The sequence below is a fragment of the Haliotis rufescens genome, unplaced genomic scaffold (assembly GCF_023055435.1).
Source record: "Haliotis rufescens isolate VD_foot unplaced genomic scaffold, xgHalRufe1.0.p SCAF_1, whole genome shotgun sequence".
Taxonomy (NCBI): Eukaryota; Metazoa; Mollusca; class Gastropoda; order Lepetellida; family Haliotidae; genus Haliotis; species Haliotis rufescens.
In genome coordinates, this window is record NW_025963779.1 from 67,408,410 (window position 1) to 67,435,997 (window position 27,588).

At 39.0% G+C, this 27,588-nt stretch overlaps 1 protein-coding gene across 4 annotated transcripts in view; it reads right to left on the reverse strand.

Moving 5' to 3' along the window:
- The window catches only part of LOC124134102 (acetylcholine receptor subunit alpha-type acr-16-like), an 83,107-nt gene that overhangs the window by 7,648 nt on the left and 47,871 nt on the right, over window positions 1–27,588 (reverse strand). Inside the window, exons 1-6 of one of the 4 annotated variants that reach the window (XM_046498753.2) lie at window positions 14,506–14,599; window positions 8,569–8,666; window positions 6,730–6,875; window positions 3,084–3,128; window positions 1,392–1,501; window positions 831–1,087 (exon numbers count right to left, since the gene is read on the reverse strand). In XM_046498753.2, the coding sequence (XP_046354709.2) occupies window positions 831–1,087; window positions 1,392–1,501; window positions 3,084–3,128; window positions 6,730–6,875; window positions 8,569–8,629 (619 nt within the window). In that variant the 5' untranslated portion in view covers window positions 8,630–8,666; window positions 14,506–14,599. Of the gene's footprint in view, window positions 1–830; window positions 1,088–1,391; window positions 1,502–3,083; window positions 3,129–4,505; window positions 4,551–6,729; window positions 6,876–8,568; window positions 8,667–12,197; window positions 12,407–14,505; window positions 14,600–27,588 lie in introns of those variants that run through there. The other 3 variants (XM_046498751.2, XM_046498752.2, XM_046498754.2) reach the window with 3 other exon arrangements.

The following is a 27,588-nucleotide window of genomic DNA, read 5'->3' on the forward strand; positions in this document are numbered from 1 at the left end:
TGAAATGTTGTGTGGCAGAACCAAAAAAATATGTTGGATCCTGTTGTAATTATGAATAAAAAGAATGTGCCGCCGTTTAAGAACTCTTAGTCGTAGGTAGGACAGACAATATGTCATTTTACAACAGACATGTTGTAATGTCTGATCAGAAACATTAAAGCGTGCATTATAAAAACTTGTCTTGGGTATGAAATGTACGAGATTGACAAATTTAGAATTTTGAGCATGGGACGTCCTATTACAGAGACACGCCTATTGAAACAATATCTGTGATAGATTTTGAAAAGATCAGCAGTAGAAAGACAAATCTCCAACATTAGAACCATAATCGGCTTTTATTATAATACCATGTTGGCGTTATATACAAAAAATATATTTTGTTTTTAGTTAATTATGCATTTCTATGTATTAGGTGATACTGTCGATTACATTGCAATCGTTTGGGTATAGTGTCGATTATACCAGATGAAGAAGTGGTATGTTCAAGGTACATTAACCAGATATTTTTTTTCATTCGCAAAGGAAGCTATAATCGCGTTTCAATGACGATGATGCGATAAAATGCACCAGAATCTATAACGGGTAAATGCAAATCCAAAAGGTTACACGCCAGTAATACGAATTACTGTAGCACATCGTGTGTCCCAGTCATTCACGTGGAGAAGGTCGGATTTGCCTCCAACACATGATCCTTTGTTAGCCCCGTACTCGTTTGTGAGGGTTTCGCCAAACTTGTAACGTCAATTTAATCAAATTCAGGTTATAATGGGACGTTAAAGCCAGCTCACTCCCTCACTCACACATTGGCTGACAGCACAATCATATGTTACCTATGAGTTCCCACTCTCCGTTCCTGATGAAGCTGGTGATGTCACCGCCGGTGGCGTTGTCCGGGACGAGATTCAGGAGACGGCCGTCGTGAGTCCACGATCCAAACTTTAAGTCACACTTCTGGTCATCGAAAGGGAACCATGTGATATCAATCTGACACGTACTCTTGAACATCCCCGGGGGAACCCATAAACACTTCCCGTCGTATGATATGATGATATTGGTGTGAAATGTGCCATCAAACTTCTCATCAGCGCTGGAACGCAACGGTGGGATCATATTATTGTTAGTTTAAATTTTGAAAGTACCCATGTGTATTCCTTCTTAGTTTGAAATAACGTATAATTATAATCGGAATTCTACAATGAATAAAATTCTCCACGACAATATTCCCTAATATTCTTTTAGGGTCACACAGGTATGCAAACGTAAAAACAGTCGATTCGAAATAATCGTGCACATGCGCTGCCCCATTCTCATTGTAACCGGGGTAACCGGTCTGATAAGGCCTGTTTTAATGGGGTTTTAATTAAGGGGCTCTAAACACTCTCCCTCATCACCTGTTGTACATGAGAATGTCAGGCCGCCATATCTTCTTAGTCGGGACTCTAACGGCAGTGACATTGCCAAACTCTTCCGGGTTCCAGACAAGGTTGACATCGTACCAAATCTGGAAATTAGTGTGAGAACTAGTTGAGCTGCCTATTATCACTCATGACATTCTAATGCGTATCAAACTTATTGAACTTTCAACTTTATGTTATTGAAAAGATGACATCTTACTGTTTAGAATGTGAAGTGTAAAGTATTGCACTTCCACTAAACATCATCTTAACTGACAGAAATAACTTTCTTTTCTGACATTTCAAAAGAAAATAACATTCTATGCACTGCAACATGTTTCCCATGCATTTATATGTTCTCGTTTCTTTAAGAACAGAAGGAATAAAATTAATCACTAGGATTTTTAACACAACGAACAAGGCATCTTGATATATATTCTGCTCAATTAAAGAGCTGTCTGGTAAGAGATTTGATTAAATTGTATTTAGAATGTGTATGTGTTAAATGGCCGAGCAATTGACGACACTTCGAGGGCTCGTACAAACAGTTAATAAAGATGCATGCACGTGGAGAGGAAACATGTTGCAATTTACCTGGCATAAACACATAGGAAGACATCTCGTTCTGGCACTAATTACATTGTAAGGTTCACACAGATGGACACGTGGCTAGCTAGTCGACAAATCAGGGACTGGATTGCTAGAAGTATTGTGTGATGGAGGTGATTCTGAGTTATATTGCTGATGAAAAGAATATTGCTTCAGAAAAAAATTGTTTCCCAAAGATTAAATGAAAATGTATGATTATTATTTTAGGTCATTTAACTGATGCATATACAGCGTATAAATACATTTCAGAAAAATTGCAACATGGTTTTTAAAGTGATAATGCAGGAAACTCATTATTTTGCAATCCAACAAAGTAGACTATAATTATATGTTTAGATAGTGGTGCGAAAGACTGATATAGAGAGACACTGGGAAACGAAGGAAGAAATTTTGTTAGTCACAATGGTCCGATCCATATTCAGTAAAGTGCTACAATGTCCAAACTGGGTACCATCACAATACTAAATCGGGTACTCTGGGTATGACACTGGGGGAAAGGATGGGTGGGGATGAGGGTGAATATTAAAGCATATGAAGAAAACTTGAAAGTGAAAAGAATTTCATTTACAACGTGCATAGATATCAGATATATAGCTAACTACATTCCATTCTATCCATAGCTTCGAGCACGTCTAAGTGTTTATTCTATAGCAGCCGGAAGATGGCCAAGTCATGACTGTGCACGTCCTACTGTGCAAGCCTAAAGAAGAGGAAGAAAGGATTGGGAAAGTATTCTCTGTGCATCTAGAATTCCATGCAAGCTAATATAAATCATTCCGCATAACCGACATCTTTACTGAAACGCCGTCAAGGCATGTTTCCAACATAATTTGAGTAAGATAAATAACTTTATAATGCAGACAGTGCGCTATATATGCGTGGCGCGTCGGTACATATGAAGATAATAGTAATTCAAAGCTGAAGAGGAGCAATTATTAGTTAAAAACTTTCTATTCCACTGTATCCATCTACCAGCATCAGATCACGAAGGTCGATATTGGTTAATTTCCCCTCATTTCTCATGTTAATTTTTCAGTTTCTAATTGCATGTGAACGAAGGGACTAAAGATGAAAACTTACCAGTTGCAACCACAAATTTGTATGTATAATTTGATTCTTCTCGTCCTGTGAAATAAGAGGAATTTAATCAATTCCAGACAAGATGTTCATTCTGTTTGCTCTGTATACCTATGAAACACGAGGAAACGACAAAGTACACTTGGTGAGTCGCAGCAGCAGGCTACGTAAGGACAGGCAGTTCAAGAGTTGGTTCCAGTGCAACTACGAATTAGGACTCCCATATATAACCAACAGCTCTTTAACTGACACTCTTCTTGTAGTTTTGAAGACAGATTATACTGAAGACAGGCTTTACCAATGAATTTCAACTTCATTACTTCAATGCGACATGTGCTAGTACCTTTACCAAGTAACTGGACAGTTGCTCGATATGGGTGTATGCCTTCTTGACGAAGGAAACGCATGTACAAAACACCTCTTTCTTAGTTCTTTATGTCAGTTAAAATGCGGTGTTCTGTAAGAGAAACACATACAAATGGCAAATTTTGCATTATAAAGAACTGAATAGTTTTTTTTCAAAGTATACCCTATTATAAGCTTGACATGGAAGAGTGGAAGAAAAGTTAAAATCATTATATTTTTATATAAATTTTCCTTTCCTCGTCACTGGAAAAAATGAACTTTTGAACTACCATTGTCCTGCTGTGGGCGCTTCGCTATAGCTTAGATATTGACAACATGCAGAATGCAAACATGTAATACACCAATATCATCCCATTCCTAACACCTACTACCTTCCATCGACTTATAACATCCATATGCTTCCCCTAGCGACGGTTAGTACAGTGTAACACCTCTACCCATGTGCATAGTTAGTACTACAGCACACATCCAAATCAACTTTACCAGTGGACCATGTGCTAGAAAGAATGCATGCTTTGAATGCCCGGATGTTCATAGTACCAAGTTCCGCTTCCGGGTCAACATGTATCTTCCAGAATACGAGGGTGTGAAGTAATGTTTTTCGTTAAGATGCACATGCACTAAATGACTTATTATTTCATGTGAAATGAAATCTGTACAAACATAAAACAAGAGGACCTTAGATATTATAATATACGTTTCATTATGATTTTTATCCGTTTAAGGGATACTATTATATATGTGACATCACACTTATTTTCTCCGGGTTTACGGATTTTAGAAACCCCAAAAGAATATCGATAGCATTGAAATATGAGATTATTTATAACAGCTTTCAGTGAATTAATTTCTGATTTTCTGAATGATTTCTTAACGAGAAAAAATGCTGACGAGACAAGTTACTTACAAGAATGACTGCTAACGAGAAAGTGTCTTATGATCCGTAAAGCAAAGAATACAAGTGTGTCAATAGAGAGAACTTGGTACATGTCCCATCGCAGGGCACACTGCAGACAGAGCATAGAGCTATAGAGGTGTGAGTTACAGCACATCACTTACCACCTTCAACCATATGTTTGAATGCAATATTTGCCTGCGTTCTTCCTGCCCATAAGATACATTGGTTTGGAAACAAAAACAATAATGTGAACAAATGATCAGAAGCAAAACACTAAATAGATATGACATAATCAAACAGACAAATGTGCAAATCACAGACTGAAGGAATTATTTCAGAAAGTATTCAATAAATGTGATCACTTCCTTCATTTATGGTCAACTAATATTTATGACATCAATGGGTAAACAATATGAACAAAGAGGAAATTCAATGGCCTATTAAAACATAATGCATTTTTAAAATTAAATAAATACGGTATATCTACTGATAAAAACAAACGAATTAATATTAAATTAAACTGGATTTCACAAATTAATTCTATATAATGGTAAACATATGTTCTATTTCATTTTCAATTTCAAAGATGATCTTTGGTGTTGAATACAGCGAAAACCACACTGCTAAACACAAGTATATTCAGCAAGGCGCTACATACATGTACCACAATACCCTTGTTGATGATTATCTCAATACCTGCTTAGTTTTCCTCCAACATTAAGCTATCACGCTGTGATATAACTGAAATACTGTTCACAGCGGCGTTAAACCAAACTCAGATTGTTGACATCTATTTATTAACACTTCCTTCGGGAATATTTTACCGAATACATGTAGGTTCACGAAGATACGTAAACGATGTATTTATGTTCACATATATCTAAACACAATCGGGATTAAGGTAGGATATTATATGCTTGATTAAAAGGTATCCCCTGAAAACATGACACATAAACAAAAATATACATCAACATCACAACAGGATCGGGGACAGATGGTGTACAATACAATTCTATGTCCTCAACAATGCAGATTTAACAACATAACAAACAGATGAGCATGAACTAGTCTGAACTAGATGAACTACACATTCTAATCCGGGATCTGATTCCTGAAAGTGGTTCCTTTCATAATGAAAAAACACTCATATCGTATACTTTCAAACTGTTAATCTTTATTAAACAACCTGCGTCTTTAAAAGTAGTAAACTTAACATCATGCGAAGAAATATTCAGTTAATTTCAGTTAACTTCTTATCAACTCCAAGCATTATTGCAACTAGTTTTATTTCATAAACCTACATCACATTCAGCGCGTAAAGCCAAACTGGTGTCCGAACCCTGATACAGGCCATATTGCCTTGTTTATCTGATGGGCTTGTTTAAGTTTCCTATTTTGGACAAAGGTTCCGATCTTCGTATAAACAGTCCGAGACAAGTACCGTGATCTTCAGAAAGGATACATGCTGGGTACCTTAAGAGAGATATCCTGTTTAAGATTGATGAGAAAAGACTATAAACTCTCTCTTTGAGAAACAACATTGGAAAATGGATGCCAAAGTTAGTACGTGTGTAAACCTATCTGGAAATAAACACTTCAACATGAGAAATTTACAACACGCTTACTTTGATATTTTAAAATGATTGATCAAAGTTGTTTCCGCCTTACCGCAGTAACTTGTTTATACTCGATACGAAATTAAACACATTGCGACAGAAGTTAGCAAGGTATTCATGAATATTTGGTCATAGTTTTCACAAATTATGACATTAATTACAATAAGTGGACAGAATTTACTTTAGAAGAACATTATTGACGTATTATTTCTACTTCGTTATTTTAAAACGAAGATATAACATTTGTGTAAACATTCCCAAAAAATCAATTACTCGAAACGGTTTTACCGCTGAAGAGTAAAATGCTCATTATTACATCCATCAACGCCTTGTTAAAATGAATAGGGATTCCCCACCGATAATGTGGTGGATGATCGATGGTATTTGCTTATGCTTGTGTCATAAAGACTCTGCGACTCCTCTGGGTGAAATCATATATATTCAGTGTATCATATTCATCTCTAATTTAAAATATATGTAATTGATACATGTTAATTATATCAACGTGCAAAGGTCACTATGTTAAAAGCATCATGGACAGTGTATCTGATTACCTGACGTGGAGGGAGAACGTCATGGTTATATTTGACACAATGAATAATTACGATACCAGATCAAAATGAAATACAATATACTGGCTTTTTATTACCTTATAATTGTTTCAATGGTTGAGCCAATACTATTTATGCGTTTTTTTAGGCTGGCTATCAAAGTGGAGATAACTCATTTAGTACTACACAGATGACCGTTAAATATGATTAATACCTACCACGTCTATGATTTGCTGTAATATGATACCGAGGCTGACGTTGACTGGATGCGTCTCATTAGCTACAGGGCGTTCAAGGTTGTTGTATTTGGTGCCTTCAAAAAGATGACGTAGAAGGCGTCGTTCGTTCTCCCCCTGAGAGCTGTCTGTGAACACAAATGAGAATTATGTATAGAAATTTAAGGTTATAAAAATAATTGTCTCATTGCATGTGGGTATCACAGAACAGTAAAACCTCATTAGTCCGGACCACGTTTCTTTCTGGATACCCCGCGTTCTGTGCGAATTTGGCTAGGATTTGTTTGTTTGTTTAATTGTTTTGTTGATTCATTGTTCTGTAAAACCGCGCTCGGAATATTCCAGCTATATGACAGCAGTCTGTAAATAATCGTGTCTAGACCAGACAATACAGTGATTGACATCATGAGCATCGATCTACGCAATTGGGATACGATTACATGCATCAGACAGCGAGTCTGACCACCTGATCCCGTTACCTGTACGACAAGCAAGGGCTGTGGAAGATCAATTCCAACTCGGATTTTCACGAGGGAACTGCTAGGAGCGCTAAACTATTACACAAAAGCCCAGTACTTCAAACTCATGATTCGTGAAAACGGATATTTCTTCATCCGGATGATTTGAGTGGAAACGCTAGCGTCCGAGATAATCGTGTTTCCTTATACCTTATAAACCTCGATGCCTTGTGGCATTAATGTCCGCATGTTGCCCATAAGGGTAAAATGATCTTATGTAATATCTTTCCGATACAGTGGTCCATTCTTGAGAAAAATATGACGTCATCCATTGTTCATGACGTCACAAATTGATAGCCTGATGTCATCTGAACAATAGACTGGCTTCAAAGAAGTCTGTCTGTTGGGTTGACATATTATATGTTTTTCTTCCTTTTCTCTATTAAAATGTTAATGGGTATATTATTGAATAACCTGCTCGAAACTCAGAATTGCGGATAATCTGTCCATCCTTAGTCTCTAAATGGCTGTCGTCAGATGACGTGTCCATGCAATATGGAAGTGACAATATCCAGAACGTATACTCACCGAATTGTTTCTCAATAAAAGAACGTAACAGGCACATATGTCGTCATATTCTTTCATATGGCTACAGTTTATGGCATCGCATGAAAATTAAATAGAATCGGGTGTTCTTTAACCTTTCTCGAGTAGTATAAATGAAATACTGTTCAACACAGCGTTAAACCAAACTAACTCACTCGCTCATTGTCAAAGATGAATATATACTGATCAACGACAGAGAAGAAAGAATCACATACTTTACACTATTTGTCAAATATACAGATACACTATGGTTAACATACATTTCAATAACAATATTGCTGCATCATAGTCATTGGCTCAGTTGGCACTTTTCGAATCAAATTGCGATATCTATTGATTTGGTGCAGCGCATGAATGATGATGGTGTATCTTGCACCGGAATGAGGAGTCATGAGATATATTTATTGTGTTTATTAATAGTAGCTGCATGACATACCCTGAATCAATTAGCCTATTGTTATAAAGATTGCCTCAGTTGGCTCTTTTCGAATCAATCTATTTCAAATTGCGATATTTATTGATTTTCTGCATCGCTTGGCTGATGATGGTGTATCTTGCACCAGAATAAGGAGTCATGGAATATGTTGTTGTGGGTATTAAGAGTTGTTCCGTGACAGTCATTGAATCAACTGGCTTACTGTCATAAAGATTGGATGACGTCACTCTATTAACAGATATGTGCTCCTGTGTGGAACACTGTTTGGAACACTATGTGCTCCTGTTTGGAAATGCTAGTGAACCAATGGTGATGACGTACCTTGCACCAATATGAGCAACGTCCCCAGTATCAGCAGCAGTGTCGTGGTCCCATCCAGCATCCTCACGGCTACCACTCGTCAACATTCACGCCGCGAACTGAAATACAAGCACAGGCTTAAGTCGAAAATGACAAACAGATGAAGAGAAATAGTTCTCCGTTTTGTTGACCAATTTGAGAAACGCCATGTTGCGCTTTCTCATCACATAAAATGCACACGCCGTGATTTAGACTACATAGTTAAGCCATAACTCTCTTACTCTCTCTTATATGTTCCTAATCAGAATGTTGTTTATCGTAGTTTTGGGAGACTATACGATACAATTACTGGCATAATGAACAGATTTGCATCACGCGGTGATACTGCTGGACCGTGCACTTAATACATTCACACCTCCTAGTCAGCCGTTTTACAATCAACACGACCACGGGGCCCTACAAAATTAATGCCAACTGACCGTTTATGTCCCAAATGATACCTCTCGGTCACAATAATCCAAATACTGCATACATATATTTACATGCACGTGGGTGAAATATGACATTTTACATATATCTACATACATAATCTACCAAAACAACATTATTGGCACTTAACAAAATACGTGCATCACATTGACTTATACGGCATTGCAAATCAAGTAAATCTGCATACTGGCATACATGTTTTGGCAGTATATAGATTTTACGTATATCTAAATACATAATCTAAGTCTATTTACTGGAACAGCATGAGGTAATGCAACATTAATGAACTTGGTGAAAACATGCTGGTTTGATAATCACTCAAATTATGTCAAGTTGCAGACCATACACTGCACACATGTTGCCACGAAGCTTATGTAATGTACTTAATAAGAATACTTCCGCTTGTGAATACTCTTAGATGCATGAATCCTTTTGTTTCATCTAATGGAAATCAATAACACAGGTAGCACGCAATCAACACATGACTGTTTCAAGCAGTGACAGCTGTAACCGTTTGCTTAAACCATCCGCTGAAGTAAGTGATAACGTCAACACTGTATAGGGCGTTGAATGTAACGTTGACCTGTAAATGGAGGTGAGTGAATACACGATTCCCTGAACGTTATTTGTATAATTTGTTAATGACATAAATAGGTATTAACACTCTGCCAAAACACAAGGGTAATAGACTTGGCCTTTATTGGCATTTTCAGAATGTGCAAAGATATAATTATTTCACATGTTTTTATAATTATTTTTGTTTGTATAAAGCCGCCCTCAGTAGTTTTCCTGCTGTGTGACGGTGGGCTGTAAAGATACAGATATGGGCAACGCTCCACACCGTCGGGTTTCGACGTCGTGCAGTCAACCATGTCACTGATCCTGACCACCTGATCCATTTGGTCACCTCTTACGACCAGCATAGGCTGCAGGGACCTTTTCTAACCCGGAATCCCACGGGTCAGTGGAAGATGGAAACCAATGTACTGGTTGTTCGGGTTAAGAGTTTGGACGGTTCAAAATCGGAATTTTGGGCTAATGGAAGTTTATCTGAACAGAATTGAAACGTCTTAACGGTGTGCCACATATTAAACTCGGCGATTCATATTATTTCATATTAATGCAACTATTATTAACAGAAAAACTAGAAAATCTGCAGAAGTGCTGATCTACATCGGCAGAGATGGTCTCTGACATAGGTTAAGGTCCAGTGTTCATTCAGACCATGGGTTGGTTAGCCTAATGGTTAAAGCGTTCGCTTATCACACCGAAATCCTAGGTTTGATTCCCAACTCGTGTAAAGTCCATAAATGCTGGATTACTGCTAAACATGAGCAAAACAATACTCACTTTCTGAGACCATGCCCATGTGTAACCAGGCGTATGCTATCATGACGTGATTGTGTTAAAAACTCGCTTTATCTTATTTTGTTTTTGCAAAATCGAAACAAAGAATCTCAGAGAAGAAGGCAATCCGTGTAAGTATCGTTTCACGAACCAAATATACGTATCGTAATGTTAGCTTGGCTTATAATTCTGTTAGTCCAGATCACCAGTTCACATCGGGGGGGGGGGGGGGGGGGGGGGCATTGATCAAGTACGCTCACATTAATGATGCTGGCATGTATTCGCATGTACTTCAACATCTGTGATTATACGAGCATCATGCCACCATGTTCAGTAAGGATGGACCGAACTAAATGCACTATTATCAAACCATAAACCGGGGAACAATTGCGACATTTATTGCTGTTGTGTTGAGATATAGCGATACTGAATCAATCAAAACTGGGACAAAAAAGACTATGCAAACAAATACCGATCGGAATGACCCTGCACGCGTGTTGCCAACCACTGGTATCGATGTGTTCAATATGGCTGCGCCATCACGCAATGTACCATTTCAGATGTATTTAGCGGGACAAAAGTCCTGCATGACACTATGCTGTCAAGCGTTCACTCAGTGGGTGGTGAGATGAAGAACAAGATCGCTCTCGCTTCAGCACCATCATGCACATCTGCACATTTTTTTTAGCAAAGTATTCTTTCCAGTCCTATGTGGCGTGTTTTAGGGTCTTCTTTCGAGTACATTTTTCACGAAAGTGTTTAGAGAATAGATTAATCAAAGAGTATTATGGCAATCTCACAGATTTGCATTTAGGATTCGTTTTGTGCGTTAAAAAGATTTGCGATTTCACTTAAATGTCACAGGTTGAAGTGGGTGTAGTCTTTTAGCGAAGAGAAGCATCGCAACACTGAAAGTGTAGTAAGGTCCCCACCCCCACCCCTATCCCCACTCCCCACCCCCACACAACCTCTCTCTCAGATCAAAAGTCCTTCAATATTCTGGAATTAACTAGACGAGCTCACCAGAACGTCTCCATATATTACATATTGTAAGTAAACCGATTCAATTGAAAGGGCAATACTATCATCCTGAGGAGTGAAAGTACGGTTAAATTACACAGTGATGAAACTGAGCACAGTTACTGGGTTCAAGTCAGTTGAACCAACGGGTCGATATACTATGTTTCCTTCGTTAGTTTTAGTTTACCCGGATCCTTAATAAATGGCACAGTAAAACAATAGTATTTCGCGTTCAGCGCTTTTGACGCGACGCCATTCATTTAAAACCAAAGAATTGCACATTTAATCAAGAAGGTCAGTATCGTGGTAATAAGGCTAAGTCAATCATAAATCTCGTTTTCCTGCAAAATAGGACAATTTCTTTTACAATGAAGATGTATAAAAGTTTATATACAGGTTTAGTAGGATGCACTATAGCAACAGACCTTTGGTAGGCCTTTAGAAGCTGGAAGAACATGAAGACACGAAGAACCTTTGTATGGATAACAGCTTCTTTCATTTGGTGAATTAGCCCTGAAACGTCATTACAAATAATAAAGACGTTGTTATCTATTAAAATAAATCATGTCTTCAGGAAAGTACAAGTCCGCTTACATACATGAAAAACACATAACGTGATGCCCGTCGTTTTCAACTTATAGAAACATTTCAGGGCAGCAGGACCTGCTCATGAAAAAACAAGTAACTACCGAAGGCTTACACTTGATTTTCGTTCAGCGATAAAGTAACTAACCAAAAAGATTAAAGTTTATTTGATTCAAATGCCAATTTATACAAAATCGTTAAAGACTTACTTGTGTAGACGTAATATCCTGTTTCCCAAAGTAAGTTAATACGCGCTTTCCTTTATTCCATCCGTATCACGTCAGTTGTATTGATTTCCGTGAACTTGCACTGGCTATGTAACTGAACTTCGACCTCTTGAAGCTCTCAACCACAAGGGCCTTCTTATTCATACTCAGTTTACAGGCATGAACACATGGCTACGACCACTTCACACAGTATTCATCCGCCTAAACACGCGGCAACATAGTCCACGTGCAATTACCGTTCAACAGCAGGTGGCATCAGGCTGGGGGTTTCAACTATACACTGTTTGCAAGTTGGTTTACAGTTCTCACGGGAGGTGCTTGTGACAAGTGCTTGTTAAGGGGGTGGTGGTTATACTAGAAACATTGCCACCAAACACGTGGTCTTCTGGAAATGACGGCTGTCAAACTACATACGGTATAGGGACTTTTCACCTTATATCTTGTATCGTGAAATGTTATCGATTATTATGAAAGAGTCCGTGCCTTGTTGTAATTTAAGACGTTAATTGCATACATGCGTGAGAATATTCCCCATACTATTTACAGGACATATGTATGTACATATCTTGAGGTCGCCCTTTTCACTGGCGACAGTTCCAAACGATGTACATTAGAGTGTGGAAATATGAAACTTTAAAATAATTGATCAGATTCTGAACGAATTTCAATTTCAATTATAATAAATAAATTGAAAGTGATAATAGAAAGGGCGGGTTTGTATTGTAATATATTGCATGTCAACAATGTCACTGATTTCGTATATAGTCGACGTTTTTTGTGTGTTAATGATTAAATAAACAGTCTGTGATGTTATTATAAGAATTGACTTCAGAATGTTTTTGTGTTTATTGCGTTAAACATAAAAAATGAACGTTTAAAATCGGTGCGCGCGTTTTGAGTAAATGCACCCAGTATGCACACCGGCATTGTAAGTTATAACTCCCAAAACACAAAATATATTGATATCAAGTAAATTATATTTTCGAACTTTTTCAAAGACAAATCCCAGGGTGAGGGGTGTTAAATTATCGTCATGCTGCGATTCATGGGATGAGTGTAACTTGGTTCAAAACCATTAAGTCATGTATGACCAGATGAGAACACTACACACCACAAACAGTACAAACAAATATAATCCAAGTCTAAACATATGGGACAATAATGCTATTTGATTAATGTATCATCTGTTTTTGAATCTGTCTTCACAGGGGAAACAGACATCAAATACTTTTAATGTCCATGTATTGATTTGTGATCGCATGAACTGAGAAAATAGATACAGACCCTCGGGTTACGTTTCGGCTACTTGAACACCATGTTACATGTTTCTACAGCGACACAATTTACTTTGAGGATTTATTTGTAAATATGAAACGTCAACGGCAGAGAATAATCCCGAGTATCTGCCGAAACAGATTCCATTAAACGTAACGTAATATGCCATCAATATATATCACCACGAGGGACGTCAGAAATGAGCGTCACGCAGTTTACATATATGGGCAATCGAACTCATGCATTTGGTGTGACGAGCAAACGCTTAACCCACGCAGCTACCCCACAACACGACTACTACAAGGATACTATATACATAGAACATACAACATACATTAATAAACTATTTAGTTCTGTTACAGGTGAAACATGGTTTCCGAGACATACATGAAGATAATGGCATATATGTGTGTAATTGATATACCGATTTTCGTTACAAGTAAATATTTACTAAGCAACGTACATGTACATGGATATTAACTACAAACACGGCATATGTGACGATACAGTCGTTAACATGCCATTTAAGTTAGAAAACTGTTTTCTTAAAAGAATTAATATTATTTCAAAAAAAGGGAAACGTTCAATCCAGCAGGGGCGGTCGGGTAGCATAGTGGTTACGGCGTTCGCTCGTCATGCCGCAGACCCGCCATGGGTACAATGTGTGAAGCCCTTTTCTGGTGTTCCCCGCCGTGATATTGTTGGAATATTGCTGAAAGCGGCGTAAAACCTCACTCACTCACTCACTCACTCAAGCCAGCACAAACTGATCTTCATCAACAGTGAAAAATATTCTTGTCAAATATTCACATAATTCCACAACCTTTGCACATTCAGAAGATCCGCAATGATATCGGTAACCACCTTGGGATAAGAGTTGTACAAGCACAGAAGTTCATTCACTACACACAAACATACCATTCCAGTCCCCTACAAATTAACCAATTCCCCTCTTTCCTATAATCCCAGGGGGCGAGCCATTACATTCATTAATGTTAAATAACTAAATAATTACCTCAAGTGCATCTCCATGTCCCAGCAGAGGGCCAGATGAAACAGTATCACGAGGAGATTACACTCGTTCATCACACCACTACCTTCCACTGTGTGCCTTCAATCATCCTACACATACTGGTCAAACAGTGTATATCTCTTCAACACTATCAATCATACTATCATGTTATACCATAACAAGTGTCCGGATATATTTGCTCCAATGTTCTGCTGTGATCATGTTTATAGTGTCAGCAAGCCTAAAGGGTATCTGGGGATGTTCGGAAGCATGTGTTATCGAACAACGTTGGCGTTCTGTAATTAGGACAACTCCTTGACTACATGTGGAATACTTGTAATTGTATTTTTCCTACAATAGTTGTCTATAATTCGACCTACGGTGGCTAAGCACGCAATGCTGTATCGCCATAATTCGAAAATGAGATGGTATTGCATTGTGAGATCCCCCGAAGCACTGTTATTATCAAACGACGGATTATAATAGTTGTTCTTATGCGTTGTTGAATATGACGGTTAGTCATACAATCAGCTATTAATCAATCAGGGAAACATGATAAGGTTTCTCTCTTTTAATGGAAGACATTGCAACAAATATAACCAATAATTATCTATATTGCAACACATGAGTTGGTATGTCGAATAGGAGGTTTTAACATTGTCAGCATCTAAATGAAGATGTTTATGTTGAGGAAAGCGACCATCTTCCCTTACCTTAACATGTGGATTGTGAGTCGTACAGACCAAGGCTTGGTTACTGCATACAAGTTTTTGGTAAACGTTAGCAGACTGCCCTAACTCCTCTCTGTAATTGTCTCAAGAAACCAAAGACACAAGCCAGCCATTAACAGGCACCAATGCATGAACCTAGCAAGCTATTTTCACTTTGCTGTGGGGGGCACGGGTGGCCCAGTCGTCTAAGGCGCCGCGATTCGCTGTGCAGAGTTGCGTCCCTTGGGCACACCAGAAACCTATGATTGTAGGTTCGAATCCCGGTTCGCCACGATTATGTTTCTAGGTTTGTCAGCACCATACCCGTGCTCGTGGGTTTCACCGAAGTGGTAAACGTCTGAGACCTGCATCACTTCGGGCTTTCCTCCCACATTAAGCTGACACGCCGTGATATAACTGGAATAATGTTAAAAGCGGCGTTAAACCCAACACACACACACACACACACACACACACACACACACACACACACACACACACTTTGCTGTGTACAATCATTACCCCAAGATGGACACCTTGATTGTTACGTTGTTACAACAATAGTGTTACACTAATCAGCTCTTTGTTATCATGCACAGCCTCATCATTGTATCAACTCATATGCGCTTACTTTGAATTCCTCCGATGAAACGTCATGATACAGCCTTAGTCAAAGATTTGTGTTATGTTAAGGTTAGGGTTAAGTTGGATTGACGTAAACGTCTGCAGGAAGTTTTGATTAATAAAAGAAACAAGTATTTAAGAATTATCCGTTTACGGAGGTAAAAGGTAAAAACGGGGTGCACACTTTGCAGGTTTACATACAGGAGTTTACGTTTATAACTTAAGTCCAGTCGTATTACTATCTTCATAGACTGTTTATTTACTCATTAACACACAAAACAGAAATGATACATCACAAGTATCACCCACTCTTTTATCAGCCCATCAGAAAACAGTAGCCCGCACGTGGACGCAGCCGAATTGTTTTAGGTTAATGGAAGCATGAAAACAAAACAGGTTGCTCGGTTGGTGTCACTTGCATTTTTATTATCTTAATGCTACGACAAAACTGACGTACATTCGAGATTCCTGTGATACAACAAAAGCCTTTACCCATAATTCGAAGGCTCGGAAAGACAATAACATCTGTGAAATCGTGGAATTCTCTAATATTTCAAAGCATTTTTTTCAAAATTTTATACCTAGCTGTACCTTAATCACAATTATCTCCAAACGCTATGTAAAGTTGAAGTGACAGTTTGGAGCAGCTGTTAAAAACACATATGTGACATGACACTATTGTTTAAACGACCCATTATATTTTCACGAATGGACAGTAGGGTGTCAATTATTGTCGTATTTCTATTAATTTTCACAAGGACTTGACGCAATGAATACGTGTGCCATCAGCTGGGCTAGAAGTCGCATCGTATGATTTGACGACGGGCAATAGTCGACAATGTCTATAGAGATACATGCTAGAATGGAGTGAAATTAATGGTGTCCGATGCATGAGCACTTCCAATTTTGACTGTTGCCATATGTTCCCGTGTTTGTTCAGGTAAACAATTGACTTGCCTTAACATGTATTTGAGACGGGAACCACCGGTGGGGTAGGATACGCTCACCTTTTCGCGAAAACCTTGTACCATAACTATTTGATAGTTATTCATATACACATGCTCGTGATATAGATGTATTCGGAATAGTACAAGCGACTTCTTATGAATATAGAAAGGGTTTTATTGCTTTTATTAACATATATTTTCCGCAAATATTTGTGAAATCCGGAAAGGCTTAGAAAATAATATCATGTATACTGTTGTGTTATGTTACCTGTAATTAACAATTGAAAGAATGCTCGCTTAAGACACTACGTAATTGTAATAAGTACTGTACCATGCACTGTAAAGATAAAATCATGACGGACCTTTGTGCATAAGCCGAAGAGTACACATTCCACGATCATCACAAAACAGCTCTCACTGAATAAATATGTCTACAGATGTATTTAAGTTTGAGAAAGTAACAATGCGTTTTAAGTTAGAGAATATATTCGTCACTGCCAGGGCTGAGTGATTCTCATTCCAGAACCGACAGTAACTCGTATGGTCCCCTAAACGTAACACACGATGAACGAATGAAGGGATATTGCAACCGAAGCTCGTTATCGGAAGTATCACCGCGTTGTAAATATATTGTCCATTTACTGCACATATACACAGATCGACAGCTCCAAGTAAAGATGTATTCCTACAATCACGTCCGCCATACTACTGGGATGTATTCTCCCCCGACATTTCAGGGGTAGCAGGGGAAAATGGATATGTAAGGAAACATGTTACAGTACATTTTTTTCAACACTTATAAGGCTTGTCAAACAAAGACCAAAACACAAGCAGGCCTGGAAACAGTATATCAGAAACAGGGCTGTCGCAAAGATACGATGCATGTTCTCGGCATATCCCTCTGTAAGGGAGCATCCATATGATTTCTATGGGGTCGATATGATATTTTAAATGAATAGTTTTTTGGGGAAATATACCCAAATACATAGTATGTTCGAAGTTTTGAAAAATATGAGTAGTTTACTTTTTGGAAAATACAAAAACGACAAACGATTTTGCGTTAATAGTGAAAATGAATACTAGAATACTTGTTTGAAGATGTTCACTAAATATCAATCCCTAAATTAATGATCCCTAAGTGTAGATCAGTAGAACATTTAATGCCAAACAACAAACACAACAACAACATCGAACCAACTCATCAACGACATTTTTTACACTGGTAGCCAGGCCAACCTGTAAATTAACCAAAGATCGATATCTAGACTAACATCTTGTCTCTGAAATTAACATATCGTACAGAAAAAAAATAGTTGTTAAATTATTCTAATACAAATTTAATAAAAAGGAGCCCAGAGACTCTGACTCTGCAGTAATCTAAACTTGCCAAACGTTATAGACTTGCATGGGCTGTAATTGATGTATTTGTATCAGGGTCAGGCTCTGTAAGACAGACTACCAAAGATCATGTAACCATAACAAACGACTGAAAGAACACACCGTAGAAGACATTTGATAACTTATTTTTGTCACGATCTCAAAATGTGAGCACCTGCTTTGTGTGCTACGTAATAGCTACTCAACTGCATTTCAGTTGTTCAATTCCCTCGTTCCTATTGCTTTGTCGTTTATACCTCGTGCCGTTGTACGTACATCACGAAGGGTACATCTTTCGTTACGTCATGTGTGAAATGCCAAACACGACACGAAGTCATGACTCAGATCAGAATTTGGAACCATATTTCTATATCTGATAGTATTATGTGGCAGTAGGTACAGTAGATGCATAAATATATAAATAGATAATTATGTATACCTTTATCATTGATGATTGTTAGTGGCAGCAGATTGAAGCGTTCGTAAAATGACAGTATGCAACAACCAAAGTCCTTGACAATTATCCGCCCTTGTGTATCGACACTGGGATAAACTTGATTGTTCGAGAAGTTCGCGAGATAACAGTGTCTAGATGATGATGATGTTTGTTGTTTAACGCCGCACTCAGCATTATTCCAGCTAACAGTTTCTAGAAGACTTGTAGTACCTATATAAGAGCAAGGCTAGAGCGATAGGACGATTGGAAAACATCGAATTATTGGCTGCTTCCAACACTGTTTCCTGGATTCAAGAACCGAGCACGTGCCTCATTCAAGACATTCAATTATGACAAATTCTGGACATTCGTGAGTGCACGTGCGTATGTACAAAGAGCTGTCATATATTTGCTGCGGTCACATGTTTAATCTATTGTATTGCCTTTATTGATTGTAAACCTAATCATGTACCAGTGTTTCAATATAATTATTCATTGATCGTGTTTGGTTATTTGCTGATTTCACAATTCAGTTCTGTATGAACCGGGATCTCTGAAAGTTCCATGTATTGACTATTACAATTTGTCTTACGTCTCATAAGATTTGTCCATATACAGGCCAAAACAAATTTGACTCACGTCGTTCAAACACAATTTTGGATGACTGCTATACTGTTATATGATGTAAATCAGCCTAATAATTAATGATTACCCTAACTGCCTAATGTCTAAGTTTCACACATTCGTAACGAAGCCTTAACCGAGAATAGTGGAGGATACTTGCCTCCCTTCAATCGCAGGTTACGGTGAAACAAGATCACAGCCTGGGTATCTCTTGCGTGTGGACCGCCTCCGTTGTCTAGTGGATACAGAGTCTGCCCGGAGACCGGAAGGACGGTGGTTCGATACCCAGTCACGTCTTACCAAAAGACGTTAAGAATGGCACTTATAACCGACCTGGCGCTCGCCTTGGAGTATACTGTAGCTCAGTGGGGTATTTCTGTTAAAGCTGTGGCATGGTATCTCAGTGGGATAGCACTATAAAACCGGCATGAGTTCGGACTGGTATAAGCAGCCACACACACACGTGCATGCACATCGCTATGTAAACAGGTGCACAAGTTTGAACGCGACGTTAAACCAAATTTCCCCTCAACCACCACTTTTGTGTGTATTCTGGAGTCCGTCGCCAAACCCCCGGTGACAGTTGCATTTGTCTGGCGTAGTCGAGTAGATAAAGCGATCACATAGGCCCGGGTACGATTAGTTACGTTCGTGTGTTCCGTGTCGTGATATTCTGCATGAACACTAACGCCAACCTCACCCAAATTGGACGGTTTGAACTAATTCTTCAAATGTTAATTTCAGTTTAAAAAAAATAAATTATTAGAATGTTGTACCAGTCATTTATCCACACCTTATTCTAATCTAACTTCATGAATTTGAATGCTGTATGCTGATTGGTCCGCTCTCGGTATCGAGTCAACGCTAGACCATTATTTTGTCCAATCAATGAAGTTATTTCTCGCTAAGCCACAACGTGTGTAAAGCAGTGTGTACAAATATCTGCCAAAAGCAGATACGTTTGTATGATTTCATATCATATATCATCACTAGCATGGTTTCATAAAAAGGTGATCATAACTTAATTCTGAGGGGGCATGAGTGGCCCAGTCGTCTAAGGCGCCACGATTCGCTGTGCAGAGTTGCGTCCCTTTGGCACGCCAGAAACCTATGATTGTGGGTTCGACAGCGTTACCAATTATTATGTTCCGACGTATATTTGACGTACGAATCGACACAGTGATGAGACAATTAACAATTTAACATGTTGCTCCAGTAACATAACTTGACATCCCTAGCTTGTGTTTCAAACAACGCCGAAAGAGTTTAACGAGAAGGTGATTGTCTGACAGCGTGAGACAAACAATATGATTTTTTTCTCTTTAACTCCCTCACCAACATATCTAATAATAAGAATACATTGAATCAAAGTATTTGATTGATTGTTATCATCCTCTTGTTTCACTGATTCTCACCATACCTGCGGTCATGACCTTTTCTCGAATACCCTGGTGTAGGGCGATGGAAATATATGGTTATTTGGTTTAGAACAGGCTCTGCTAATCGAACACTTTATTGTTTTTTTAAAATTATGATATATAATTAATCGTTAACTAAAATCGCTCGTGTATATTATATTTTTGTCGGATTAACGACATTGCCTTCCAATCAGAAGCTTAGTTCTTATGTCTGTTTCCATTTGAGAAGTTTCTGTTGAGTTATTTTCTGAAATGTAAAATCCCGCGATAAAGAACTCAGTTTTGAATGATATATTTAGGTGTCGAATCTACCTTTGAAACCTCTAAATTGAAAACACAGCAGGTTCCTAAAAGAACACGAATCAACCACATCATGATATTTTCAATAAAAATAACCATTTTCTAATAAATGTCAGTGGCATATTGACTGGTCCCCCATCAGTGTCTCCAGCAAGATCTCGGCACACACAAATTCATTCTGGGAGGAGTTTATATTTACATATTGATGCGCTACCAATAAGGTTCAGCTCTGAGTGCAACACGGGACTAATCACGTCTGTTGGCCGACAAAACTACCTCGTGAAAGGCTCTCAACAGCCTCATTTAACACCTTTAGTAGCGAGTCCTAACAGGCTGCGATTGCAGCTGCGCAACCAGGGACAGGTAAACAACACAGCTCCTCACACGTCAGATAGTCGGGAGCTGTAAAGTCAACCCTTAATATCGGGATGACAAATTCCGTTATACTGGTCCAACAAATATGGCGGTATGACTGGCCTCTTGAGGAATATAAAGATGTCTGAATGAGTACGGGACGTCTTAAAGCTGTCAAACGATATGAAAACACTGCAGCCTTCCTATTAGGTTTCTATGTGGAGGTTGATTTAGATGCATTTCCTGAAAGGATTCGCAAATGGATTTTAGAAATTTTGCCAAACAGGATTCAGCGGTATTCAATTTCCACAATGTCCCTTGCCACTTATTCTCCCATAACCTTGTTTGGAGTTTCTGAGAGGATGTAACTTGAGGCTTGTTATATAACCGTTGAAGTACAAACAATTTTCTATCTCAGTTGATATGAACGCGTTAACGAGGGGAGATAATCTAGTCGTAAATTTATCAAAGAACAGGTAGCCAGAGAGTGCAATAACCGCCACCTCACCGTAAAAATACATTACCCCAACAATAACCTACATAGATAACATTCCCGAATGAAATTATCAGTAATTATCTATCAATCTGTAATACTAGGAACAATATTCTGACTGTATCTGTACAAACAGAAGTATTTTTAACTTGTACAACACACTGAACAAAAAAACCAGTCGAAACAAAACTCGGCCAAAAACTTCATCCAAACAAGAGTGAGGGAGTGAGTATGCTTTTAGCAATATTCCAGCAATATCACGGCTTCACCAGAAATGGGCTTCACACATTGTACCCATGTCGGGAATCGAACCCGGGCCTTCGGCGTGACGAGCGAACGCTTTAACCACGAGGCTACCCGACCGCCCTCCAAACAAGAATTCTCTAATTCGAATGCAATTTTCTCTGACCGGAAAGTCTTCCTCTCAGTCGACGATTTCACAGCGAGGCCCTCTTGATCACGTGCTTCAAGACTTTCCATACTGTAGTGCTAATGGAATTAAAGGTCCATCGTTCTGGCGCCCTTGTGTGTATCTGATGTAATAGCAAGATAGTGATTTAAACCTGGTTATAGCGATGCTTGTCTCTTGAAGGAATCCGTACGTCTTGATCAAGTGAGACTAAATTGAAACCTGAGTCTAAATTCTCTCCAGGGTCCAATCTAGCACTGTTTGCCCACTGCCTACTTTGGTCTGTTCATGGGCTTTGTTTGGGACAATATATGTGCGACAAGGGGGAGGCTATAGGCGAGTCCGATAGCAAACGTAGATTAAGAAATATGCAGGCTTCACTCGCTTACTAACTTGCATTTTGAATACGTTTGCTTATTAACGTTCATGAATCACACATTGAAGGTGGCCACGCTGACTACGGATGAGAGATTTTGTAAATTTGAGCTGAATATTACAATCAGTATTCTTGACACAAAGTGGCTAAGTTACCCTCAGTGATTTTAAATTCTAGTTGAATAATACCACATATAGCAAGTGATAATTTTTTATCACTGATTTCCATTTCTAGTTTAATAATACCACCCATAGCCGTAGAAACGAAGGTGCTTAATTACCATCAGTGATTGTTTTTTTATATTCTAGTTGATTATCACCACCTATATCCATATAACACTTGTGGGTAAGGAATGGTTAGCGTATTACTTTGCAACAGCTTGTTCTTTGTCCTTATATGTTAATACCATTTCGAAGTGTCGCTAAACGAATTATTTAAGTATGGGCCAGGACATTGGCTTCATATTATTATTACATCGATTCGTTAACATTTCAGGATGTAGCTCCTCATGTAACCACATCGCCATTCCATCTTCTAGCAGCAGCCTGCGCTCGACCAGCAGTGGTCACGCCTATTATAGCCCTTACACTGACATCCTGTTCTCATTTACATAGCAGCCTTGACTCCATACAGCAGAAGTGCGGTATCCATCTTAACATTGGTAGTTATACTTCTAAGGAGATGCTCATTTGGTCTGCTGGTATTTCACCAATATGTTAATGTATTATGGACCCTGTACAGCTGGTATATATACCTTTGCGTGTTTTGGTGCGGGAAGTTAACCGCCCTGAGACATCACATTTGAAAGTATATTCGACCATTGGTGACCATCTGTCTAATAGGGTGATTTATAAAAACAACACATACTGGTCGTGCCATATATGCACTGAACACCACGTGTTTGGTAAGCACACAAGGGGCCGAAAATTTCATTTTCTTAGGAATGGCGTGACTGGGGTGGGGGTAAGGGTGGTGGTGTATTTTAAAAAATAGAATCTTTTTCTGATAATGCTGTTTACAAAACAATATGTATTCAAGTATAAACTCCAAACTTAATCCCACGTGGCATGCTGGATGTACAGCAAAGTAATGTGTTGTGGGTCAAAAAGAGTGTTGGGCTTCTTATTTCAGAGACAAAGATTTTGAAGCCCTTGCCGAAATAATAGTCTGTCTTCCCCTACCTCAAAGAATATTAAATTATTAAACGCTATGTCCCTAGCCTGTTTTGAAACAAGCTGACATCACATTCCCAATTTTCTAGGCTAATGTATCTAACAAGTTTAACGCGACCTAACATAAATATTGACATCATTGCTCTATGATGAAAACATAATATCCAGCCTATTCTGCTCCTGAAGTCGATCACAGGACCCAGTTGACATTCACCAGCTCATGCAGGTCAGGTTCTGTAACTCTGGTTCTGTGTCTGTCTGCGTGACACCATATTTGGTTGGAAGGTTCCTCAATGTCATGTTTATAGTTACTGGTGCACCGTTTCCAGAGTCGGCATTTATAAATTGGATAATATCTGACCATCACTCATTCCGGATTCAGAACCCCAATGGGTTAATGAACCCAAATGAGGTAGGATATGTCCCCAATATCACTGTCTTGTCGCAAGAGACCAAGGATGGGGATGCTAAAATGTATTACCTGTGTGCCATCCTGCACCGACGATGTGGATGGTTGATCCTGCTGTCAGCCTTTGTTTTGCCAAATCAGAATCGGTTCTTACGGGCCACTGTGATGTACGTAGCTGGAACGTTGCTGATACAGCTGATACAAAACACCGAAAGAAGGATCAGACAACATGTCGTGATTGGAGGCCATAATGTGTCTGACATTTACCTGGAGGTAATGTGAACGTTCTCTAGCTGAACATTTATTGACGTATTGTGTTAGTAGCCGGGCGTGGCGTTATCCCACAGACGACTTCGTGATCTTGTCGGCCACTGACGGGGTTAGCCTCGTTGGTCATGTGGAAAGGCGTCAAACTTCGGATCAGTAGATCTGTGGTTCGAATCCCATCACGGGAATCGTGAATTGTGTTTCTGACAACTTTGGCGACCGTACATATCAATTTTGATGAAAACTGAGTCTCTATAGTCTACTATGCGGCACTAGATACCTCATTATTCTTTTGCCATTCTACAGCCGACCGTCTCAGCTTTGATCATGTGGACAAGGCATCCGACCCAGGATCAGAGGTCCACGGGACAGATAGACGTACTAGCAAGAAAGTGATAGTTTTTAAAGACAAAACGTTCATGTTAGAATAGAGGAATTATAGACATGGGCAGATTACCTTCAAAAAGGGACATGGTGACTGATCTCTGGGATGGACACAAGCAGTGATGTGCCGGGGCGCTTTGATTTCAGCCCCAGCTTAAGTTGCTGCAGCAAGATGATATTGAGTCTAGCAATCACCAGACCATGTTAAAGTACTTACAGCTAAATACCAGTATCAATCAAGCGCTTTTGCGCACAGCAACTGATGCTACTGCTGTTGAAGTTGTGTTTGATGGGAATACAGGCTTTACATTGATGTATTGTTGTCATCACGGAAACCTCCCCTTTGTTCTGGTTATCAAGCCTGAGGACCAGTCATTTTACAATGTTGCTAATGGATGTAAAAGGTTCTGTAACTCAATGACCAATTTCCAGAATACAGTTCCATTAAACTGATATGGTTTTTTTCATGATGCTCTCAAAATGTTTTTCCATGGTGTGTGGTCCCTCCGATAAACTATTCACATCACAATCCTTTATCGATTAGATGCTTTTTGTTTTGAAATAATTTTCGCTTTGAATAAGATGGAACTTCAAGGTAAACCACATTTCCCTGTGTCATGGAAATGTGGACATAATTAGAAGTGAAGACGTAGTTAATATGTTCATCACTCCATCAATGTAACTTTCATTATAATGTCGTTAACGACAAACAGGTTTACTCATTTATAGATGATCTTATTTCGTGCCTATTGACAGGTCTATCAAGTAAGATTAAAATCATTCAATCGTCACTTTGTCTTCTAAGTCTAAATTCATTATGTATATCAATTTACCAAATACCGATTAACGTAATTATTGAAATATAATTGTGTCTCAGTGTTACATAGGGCATTGGCCACAATGCCTACGAGTCTATTGTGCGATTCCGAATGTATCATGAGCATGTGTTTATTAATCACTATCAAACAGGGATGACACCATTGTGTTCGTGAAATGGTGAGCGTATCCTGCCCCACCGGTTGCACCTATCACAAACACATACAAAGGCACCTGAAAAAACACGGGAAGATATTGTACAAGTCAAAATAGAAAATTGCATCGGACATATTTTTTGTTACTGATGCGTCAAATTTGGAATGACCTCCACATGTCTACCATAAAACGTTTTAAAAGTTATACTGGGGCCTTGAGTGTTTTTACCTTCAAGAAACAACTTCTCAGCAAGTGTTGTATGACACTTTTTGAAATCTTGGTAGATTGTGCCTCAAAGTTTTGAACACCAAGGGCTGGAGCTGCAGGAATATTGCTCGACCTAAAGGGAAAGTTGAAGTCATCCCTCTTATCACATAGTCTTGTAGAGAGTGTTTTGTCACTCTGAATCTTTAGGTATAGATCTAAACATGAAACATCGTGTACATCGAGTTGGGCTCCTTTTAAGAAGAAAACGAGAAAATGCACATACATGTTTTGAAATGTATTTTTATCTATCAGTTATGGTACAACAAGCCAAAAGACAATTTTATGGAATTTGGGATGAAACACGACGCGTCATCGAACACATAGCCTCCTGATGACGTCATTGGGTATCTATTCCCACTCCTCTAATAACGCACTTTCGAAACTGCTGTACGTTCTTCGGCAGGTTTCGACGTTGTGTTATCTGTCGGCCAAGATGATCCAAGAGATGTTCAGAGATGAGCCTGGCGACCAGGGCAAAACGGCTACGTTATTGGTGTTCTAGAAAGTTCTGGATTCTTCGAGCAGTGTGTAGCCTGCTGGAGCTGTATCCCATCTGAGTAAGAGAAGGGTAACTGGCTACGGAATTACACTTCTCTTGACGTTGGTCGTTTACATTTCCACGGCCGATGACACAACAAATCGCTCCCCACACCATGACGCCACATCTTCAAAAAGGGTGAGCGTTCTGGATGTATCCCAGAGCCAATCCATCAGGGTGGACTAAGTTGAACCGGCTCTCGTCGCTGAAGAGTACCCATGGCCAATCACGTCGATGGCAATGTCTCACAGTTCGAGACCAATGAGGTATGTTTTCGACGATGCTAACGGATTAATGCGATTCCGCCGGGGTCTGTAGGTCCAAATTCCGGCAGCACGTAATCGTCTTGACACTGTGCGTCTGCTGATACAGCGTCACGGTTACGTGACCGGCGATGACCACGACTGGTGATATCGCTTAAGGTAGCCTGGTAATTGTCAGTAGGCTGCATCTGAACGTTCTTGAAATATGCACAGCGTAGCCCCTCATCAGCGTCATTCAAAGACCCCGGTGTCTGTGTCCTGCTGATAACCTTGGCATGTTTGTCGCCTGCTTTTATGAACTGTAAGGTTTTGAGATCCAACCGCTTGCTTTTTATACCATATATACATGTTCACCTCGAGCTATATAAAAAACAAATTTTACAACAATCATCACATGGTGTTGGGTGTGTTTGGGCACTCATTTTCAAGAAGACATCAATTCAGTTTCCTTTATCGAGGGTAATAACATCTATTCATAATCTAATCATGTGTACTTTCTTTTGATAGGCAATTTAGTCTCCCTTGAACACATTAAACAGTTTTACAGAAACAACGGTTTCGGTATCCATGAGGGCTTCTCTCTACCTTCGTGTTGTTTGAATTGTCATTCCCTCGACAGCTCTCTGTTAACAGCATATTACAATTCATGTTCATTGCAAAATAGCACTAAAGTTATTATGTTGTTGTAAATGTTAAATGACAACAACACAAACTTATACAATCTCGAACCCATGCCGAAAAAAAAC